Consider the following 9,011-nt stretch of genomic DNA (forward strand, 5'->3'; position numbering starts at 1 on the left):
TTGTTCGGGCTGAGCCCGGCCGAGTCCCGTGAGCAAGGACCCGGCCACCAGGCGCTCGCCTGCGAGCCCCAACCCCGGGCCTGGCTCCAGAGTGGGGCCCCGGTGACGCCAATCCAGGCGACGTGAACCTCTTTGCTGTATTTTTCTTCATCACAAAGGGGGGGTTGAACCGCTATTTGTCTGATCCGTCGCCTAGGACCTGTTTGCCTTGGGAGACCCTACCAGGGGCGTTAAGCCCCCGACAACATAGCTCCTAGGTTCATTCGGATACTCAAACCCCTCCACCACGTTAAGGTTGCGATTCAAGGAGAGGATGGTCAGAGCCACTGTCTGTAAACCATACATCAGAGCAGATTGAAGATAACGATAAGATAAGATACGACTTTATTCATCCCACACTGAGGAAATTCAGTAAAATTCAGTTAAAATTGCATTCAGTGATGTCATTATATGCTATTATGCTATCATTTTACTGGTCTGGTCCACTTGAGATCAGACTGGTGTTTGTGTGGTCCATCAACACTCCTGTTGGCTCTGCATCAGTCACCTTTGCATGTTTGTTTTGATGCTGCAGTCATGGCAGTTTTTTTGTCATTAAGGTGACAAAAAAACAGTTAAAGTAACGACTATCAGCTCTGTGAGCCCGATGTCACACCACTGGCAAATCCTTTTTTTTATTTTTTTATTTGCAATTCAATGTTTCCCTGCCCTGTGTGTGAGGTTCCATATTCAAATAATGTTGTGTATTTTTGTATGGGACTCACTCTCTTATCAACCTGCAGCAGACCTTTAGCTCCTCTGCAGTAACTTCCACAGTGATTATTTTATGCCACCTACATACAGGACTCTGTGATTGCTCCGCGTCCTGTCTCCAGATGCCATGATGTGACTTTAGAGAAGACATTGTGCACAAGTTAGAAAACTCACACTGAATTATTTGTCGCGTCTTCTCTTTGATATCATAATCGGTGGCACAGACCACAAATAATTCAGCTTAGGTGACATTCAAGCTCAAACACTCTTCGCATTTCCTTCTCCACCTACATTTGTCATTCTGTTTAATGTCTACTCTAATATCCCAGGATCCAAGTTCCCTGAACCTTTAACAGGAACAGTCTCTCTGCCTCTAATTTTCCATGTCAGTATTTTACATCAGGCATCACGAAACAAAAAAAGTGGATTCTTTTAGAAAATAAAAGCTCACTTTCCAAAAACTCCACAATATTTATAAGGAGATAAACACATCCTATATCTCCTCAGTCACGAAGGGAGGAGTTCAAATTGCTGTCATGATAAATGCTCTCAGATGGCAGTGGCAGAGAATGCCAGCCAAACTAGGCTTTTTAGGCACGGTACTTCAATTACAAATGGGGAACAAATAGGAAGTTCTGAAAAAAATTAAATAACTAATTTCTCTGGAAGGTTGACCAGTTCCATAAAAAGAAAGATCCAGCTGTAGTTTTGAATGAAAAAATGTAACCGCTTGATTTGAATTTGATTATTTAGTTGAGAGATATTGTCTCATATAGACAATGCCTTCATTGATTTCTGGAGGAATTACAAAATTACAGGGCAGCAACCAATTAGACCAGGCGTCCCAAACGCGGCCCGGGATCAAGTTTTGGCCCTCCACATCTGACCTGGGATTAGATATCAATTCGAATTTTATTTTACTTTAAAATATTATTATTATTATTAATGAACATTATTACAATACATCGTTTTTAATATTGAATCTGATAGGGCCCTCCAATGAAATGATGGTGGCAGCTGACAAAAATTATATATATATGTGTCTATGTATATATATATGTGTCTATGTATATATACATGTGTGTATATATATATATATATATATACATACTGTATATACATATATATGTATGTAATTTTGTCAGCAATCACACAATTGATTTGTCAGCAAATCAACCAGCATTTCATGTTATAGTCAACCGTCTTCTCCGACCACATGCGGGAACAGTGGTTAGTGCTCTTGCCTTGCAGAAAGAAGGTCATCAATTCAATCCCCAGCACAAACTGCAGCCATGGATTTTTTTCCATTTACTGCAGTTCATTCTACACTGTGAAAACATCGTCGTCTAGAATCTATGTAAATCCTCATTTTCATAAGGAATCCCTTCAAAGCTACCTAATAAGAACAAATGTCTAATTTTTTTTAGGTTCTTTGAGGTTGTTTTACATCGTTGGATCGCTCTATTGAATTTTTTTTTTAGTATAAACAAAAAAAAAAAAGAACAAGGCTGAAACAAGTTGTACTTTCTAACAGCTGTAGAAATAAAAAACAATGCCAGTGCTTTCATCTGCAGGTGTAGAGGTCAGGTCATCTAACACCAGCAAGAAGTATTCACGACACGTAGACTTTGGGATGAGGTGTTCCACGTATCACATCGACATTCATTTTTAGTATGAATCGTATGAAAGACACCGTTGTTGTTTTTGTTGTTTCCTATTTTTTAACCCTTGTGCGGTCCTTTGCATTTTTGTACACACCGTTTGTCCTTGCAATGATTTTCATCTTTTCCCAGAATATGAGTATTAATGAATATGAAGAAAAGTTGGCACAAGTCATGCAGTACAGGAACATGCACACGCACGCATACTCACGTGCACACACACAGACACAAAGACATATTGGGTCTATTTCTTTGGACTTTACAAGGGTTAACAGTACCTCTTTGCTCTGTGAATACTTTTAAAAAAATTACAAACCATCCCCAGGCTTGGGTGCTGTGGTTTTTAGAAGAAGACTCTGCCCATCTGGAGCTGAAAGCAGGTTGAAAAAATCTCAGATGGAACTCATGTCAGGAGCAGCACTGGACACCACAAGTTTACAGCAGAGTCAGTGTGTGTAGCTGGTATTAAATGGTCACTGGTGACTCAGCTGTATATACTATATACTTTCAACAACAGAGTCAACACAATCTTATCTTGTTATTGTGTGTTGGCTGTAGCATGCCTGTTTACCCACAGGCGTGATCAAAGGCATGCTAAGTGATTTGTGTCCTTGACTTGTAAAAATCACTCACAGCTTTGACTCTATGGCACAGATTCACCACTCACCACAACTTTTCCCGAGAGCATGGAACACACGATGCAGCTGAGGGGTTACTTTTGATTTCCAGTGGCTTTCAAAGTTGAATGCGGCGCCCCAAAGTGGACACGGAGTTATTGCCCGGGTTCACGCAGCACGGCCAATTTCAAGTTAAATATTTTTCCGTATACATTTTTTTAATTTATAATGTGTACTAGTGCATTGTTTCCCAAAGACTGGGTCGCAACCCTCAGGTGGGTCACAAGAGATTTTTTTTGGGTCGTCTCGTATCATGTTTCCCACAATTTTCTAATAATGTCTATTGACTTGGGTCGTGAAGGGTTGTGACTTTTAACATGTGGGTCCCCAGAAAAAAAAGTTTGGTAAACATTGTACTAGTGTGAACCCATGGACGACATCCAACCTCAGGAGGTCTGTTATAACCATCAGTAAAGGCCATAGTCTTTATCCAAAGCCCCCCCGCCCTAAATATATCTTCCATTAACACAGCAGCATAAGCTGGCAGCATATTACAGTGACTTCTCATCTTCTACCACAGCGTAGAAGATGAGAAAGTCAGGTGTTGAGATGTAAGAGATGAAAGGGAACTGATCGTTTGAACTCTTTGTTGTTTTTACCTTATAAAAGCAGGAGACTGTAAAGTAAACAAGTGTGCAGCTGATCACAATGGCATCGCACCTGAGCTGATGTCACCGCAGGAACAATGATCAGAGTAATTACAAGTCATTATTAGCTTAATGTAAAAGTGGGCACATCACATTAAAAAAGTAAAGTCTAGGACACCTGTGGACTGAGTGAACGGCTGGCATTGTCACATGACAAGGAGAGGCAAACAGCTCACTTATGCAAATGACCTTTTCGTATTAAAATACATGTGACAGTGCGGTCGGAACAGCAGGATGCTTCAACTGTCAATTTCCGTCATTATATTAATTAGTGCCACACCCAGCAGTCGTCTGTTATCCGATTACTGTTCTCATAATGTTTTATTGATTAATGTTTTTCTTTTTTTATCATGGGAACATCTTGAGCACAAATGAAGTCGAAACACTGTATGTTTGGTCATGAGATCAGTCTCCACGACTGAGTCACTGAGTCATTGAAATCCCAATATGTTGTAAGTGTGTGTATCTGTCTGTCTCCACTTCCCAGGTTCAGGAGCAGTTTTGAAATGTTTTGGTTTGAACCTGTTGTTGTCGGCAACCTATGGCTCCTGGGCTACATGTGGCTCTTTAGCGAGATGACATCTGATGTTTGTTTCTGACCCATATATAGCTATATCAATATATATGAATATATAAAATATATAAACATTTATATTATATATGCATATATGTCTGCACATATATACATATATACAGTATATATATGTATATATATATACAGTATATATGTATGTATATACTGTATATACATATACTGTATATATTACACATACTTTTCAGGTTGCTTACTAGCAACAAACAATTGGATGTGGAGTCAACAACATTGTCTTCTTAATCTCTGTAACCGCTGATGTAGCGCTGAGAAGCCAAGACACCAGAACACTAGAGGCTGAAGGAGAGGATGACGATGAGGGTGAAGATGTCTCCAGTACAGCAGGCCCAAGGCTGGCAGGTGGCGTCACCGAGAGATCCAACAGTACCTCCAACGGACGCTCCCAGATCCTCTACGTGATCACGTCCAGCCCCGGTAAACCGGAGCACAGCATGCCAGGTCAGCGGGCTGGACGCGGCGAGACCAACGGCCACAGCGCTAGTATGTTGACACCCACTGTACACTGCAACCACCACTCCTGTCTCTGTCTCTGCTGGGGTGCTTCCTGACTGGATCGACTAGTTAGCATGGCCTGCTTTCTTTGACAGTATGGGGAAAATCTAACTACCGTATTTTCCGGACTATGTCGCTCTGGAGTATAATTTGCACCAGCCAAAGTGAAAGTGCGACTCACAGGAGTAGCAGATAATGGTACACAAGCCTAAAGTGCCCTCTAGCGGCTGTCAGTCTGAAAATAACAAACATTTGAAATTATATATTTTAATATATAGGTCACACCTGAGTATAAGTCCCAGCCAAAGGATGTAAAAGAAGTGCGACTTGCAGGAGTAGCAGATACTGGTACACAAGCCTAGAGTGCCCTCTAGTGGCTGTCAGTGTGAAAATAACAAACAGGGGAAATTATTTATTTTAATGTATAAGTCACGAAACCCATCCAAAGGATGAAAAAAGTGCGACTTATCGTCCGGAAAATATGGTAACCCACAGTTGCTTTCAGTTTCTCAGAGCGCCATCCTGCGATCATAAGTAATGCTGTGTGAGGTTTTCCCCTTTCTATTACTCAGCAGCAGTGTTGCCAGACGTACTAAGACTAATACTCGTACTTGTACGATAACTTCACTCTCCATACCATCAACAGACCTCTGTTAGTGGACTGTCCTGTTCTCCACTTCGCTCACACATTACTATTTACAAACTCCGAGCTCATTCTTGGAGGGCGATCTGATTTATTCCTTAACCCGAGGGGAACAGCTGTGCGCCGATAATGCATCACTGTTCTTTGACAATTTCCTGGCTGTACTCTGCTAACAGGTGTGGCGGCGGTGCTTGGATAATTATTTGCTTGCTAATTCTCCCAGTCTGCTTCAGTTTGTTTTCATTACAGGGACACGCTCTCTGATGTCAGCGTGTCTTGTCTGTCTCCCTCTCTTAAGTGTGGACCATCTACGCCCTGTCTGCCCTCCTCATCCTGACCGTCATCGCCATGGTAGCCAAGCTGCTGCTGCACATGACAGTCAAGTGAGTACAGTACGAGCACCGATACGCTTTATCTCAGCTCTCATGTTTTATCTGTGCAAAAGTTGGAAAAAGAATTGATTGAAGTCCTTCCATCTAGATCTTTAAAGTTGTTCCAATTTTTAAATTTTTTTTAACACATTTTTGGTTGAAGGCAGTGCCAGAGTGTTGGTGCTTTTATATCACACCTAATCGAATTATCTCATTAACAAAATTGGACCAGATTAGACAGTGTTCGGAATTCACCTAGACGCTCTTACTGTAATTGTCCATAATCAATAATACAATTATATCATTATATTTCATATCATTAGTTAGTGTCAGACCTAAAATGTTCTTATGTCATCCAATTAGCGAGGCACTTATTGCCATCTGTCTTTTTCATCTTGGCAAATAATCTTTGAAATGAGATTTTGCTGCTGTTCTAATGATGCGGGAACTTCCACTCTCTACAACTTACGAGACATTAGCTTTCATTTAGACACAACATCAATGGTCCCTGCCGACGGCTGTCAAAACACTCGGTGTTCAAATTTAGAAATGATGGACTACTGATTAGCTCAATTAAATTACTGAGTACAGACAATAAGAAACATTGTCACAGCCAGATGGACGGTGGTTTGAATTAATTGGGTCGGGCATCTCGAGAATGCAGCATGAAGAAGGAAATGTTTGAACATATACTACAAACAGGCCACTTCATTTGCTACACTGTGATCAGAGTGAGTTATTCCTCAGAAACAGAAACAGGTAGGTGTATACATAATTAAGTGCAGCCATGTGCAGGAATAGAGTATGACTCAAAGGAGTTCTGTACTCCCTGATGCACACCGTGTCAATGCACATACACACCCATACACACAACACCAGGGTTAAAATCATGACGACTGCACACTATTGTGTTCACTTGGACAACTATACTCCTCTCTTCACAAGAGTGATGAAAACTGGATATAAAAACAACGAGGACAAACTGACTCACTGTCAGTGATGGAAATGTTTGGACCTGGTGGTTCATGCATGAATTTGACAGGAACTGTATTTACTGTTTATACGTATGCACTCGTGCAGAGAGATCACACGGACTTGCACCGTGTCGCAAAATATATTTACTGCCTGATTATAGTTTGATGTAGACACATCAAAATACATGTTGGAGTCAGAAGTAAACAAGAAGAGAAGAGAAACATGATGTCATTTGATGTGGTTGAAAAGTTTAAAACCCAAATTTCTTTATTTATGTAGGAGGAACGGCATAAGGAACTGTTTATGATTTTAAGAAAAAACAAGGGTGTCAAGCACTGGACCACAGATCAACACTAAAGGTCAGAGCAAATGAACATCAAAGATCTTACTGAGGTTTTCAATTCTTCACTTTTGTAAAATCCAGATGCAGGAATAGACAATCAGGAATAGACAATGGAGCACAGGTCTGAATCTGACCACGCAGCCTGAGTTATATACATATACACATGTTCTCTTTTTGTAATGTAACTATGTCTTGGGGTCTTTTGCTCTAAGAGGCTGGATTAGATGACTCCACTGAGAGAGAGAGAGAGAGAGAGAGAGAGAGATGAAATAATGCCACTGAAGAACACTCGCTTAGCAACTTTCACTAACCATCCGCTGCCCACCAGCAGAACCAGCTGTTGTTGGACGGCCACCAGGGCGCACGATTAATCAGAGAAGAGGAGGATGGAGATGCAGCTGAGAACAGCCTAGAGCAGGGCTGAGATAAAAGGGAGGAGACAAAATGAAATTGTGAGCAGAAGAGTGGGAGTGATGGGAATGAGAAAGAGGCATGAGTCATGTTTGAGGAGGAATGCGGAGATAAGACGGAGGCAGCGTGTGCCCGGACAATTAAAGAGCAAAAATAACAAAGTAACCATGGACACGCCCACATCTGGTTCCGTTGCGGCGCCAAACACACGTTGCTTCAATTAGTCTCACCAGATTTTCCAATCTGACTGTGACACACCACAGCCATTGGGTGTGCAAATAAGGCAATTTAGCTGAAATTGGGGGACGCCACGAGACAATTTACACTTGAAGAGGCTGGAGGAGAGTGACTTGAGAAATGGCAGGCTGAAAGTACTCATCTGTGCTTGCTTTTTTAAATTAAAATGTTACTCTCTGATTGGAGGATATCAATACCAGGGCATATGGTTCAGTGGTTCTGGGAATTACCTTGTCAAAACAATGATTTTAATGGTATTTAGAGCCTGTTACTGCAGACATGGCTATTACTGCTGCCAGACACCTACTGTACAATATGAGCTGCTAATTGAATGACGTCAACAGACAAATAAATGCCATCGTGTCTGCTCCATTTTATCTGTTTTGCCACAAAATACACAGGTACATGCAAGATTCTAAACACCGGTGAAACTGACCCTGTGTTCTTCTGCCAGCAGGGCCTGAGAAGGTAGATCAGATTGGAAAGGATGAAGTAAGAAAAAAAAATCCTGAAGAGTGGAAAGTCAGTTGGTCCTGATGACATACCAGTGGAAGTATGGAAGTGCTGAAGTGGCGGGGGGGTTTCTCTGTCCTCCTCATACTCATACTATATATCATATATAGTATATATATATATATATATATATGTCATACTGTGTATGACTTCTAGCAGACCAAAATAAAATATAACTCTATATATAAAAAAAAAATCATGGTTTTAGTATAGCCACTCTTAGCTAACCTTAGCTTCAAACCAAAACTACATTCAAAAGACTTGGGTTTTATTCATTTTCTATTAAAGAGTCGCTTTAAGAATCATGAAAACATTTGTATTTAGAGATACTGGACATTTTGCACACGTAGCTGTTTTTTTACCTAAATAGAACATGACCCAAAAAATGGTAGCAGCTAAAACGCTATAGGTACAGCATGGAAACAGGAAGTTCAAAACAATACGCAGAACTCATTAGACTCAGACATTATTAAAAACAATAACTGGTGGAGGCCAAAACAACAGGAAGTGGAAACAGTGACGTCACCGTGAAAATGAAGCCATTGTGTTCGTGTTTTCTCTCTCTCTCTCTCTCTCTCTTCTTTCTTACCTTCCCTTTTATCATTTTTCAAATACCTTTTCTACGATTTCGTGGCGTTTTCTCGTAGTGAACAGTGAAATAGTGAGGTTACAAGG

General features: G+C 40.9%; 1 protein-coding gene across 1 annotated transcript in view; it reads left to right on the forward strand.

The window, feature by feature from the left end:
* Nucleotides 1–9,011, forward strand: part of LOC103396895 (kremen protein 1-like) — a 19,137-nt gene that overhangs the window by 7,832 nt on the left and 2,294 nt on the right. Inside the window, exons 4-5 of the mRNA XM_025052671.1 lie at nucleotides 4,595–4,831; nucleotides 5,785–5,869. Of these exons, the coding sequence (XP_024908439.1) occupies nucleotides 4,595–4,831; nucleotides 5,785–5,869 (322 nt within the window). The remainder of the gene's footprint in view (nucleotides 1–4,594; nucleotides 4,832–5,784; nucleotides 5,870–9,011) is intronic.

This window comes from Cynoglossus semilaevis, chromosome W (genome assembly GCF_000523025.1).
Source record: "Cynoglossus semilaevis isolate Cse_v1.0 chromosome W, Cse_v1.0, whole genome shotgun sequence".
Taxonomy (NCBI): Eukaryota; Metazoa; Chordata; class Actinopteri; order Pleuronectiformes; family Cynoglossidae; genus Cynoglossus; species Cynoglossus semilaevis.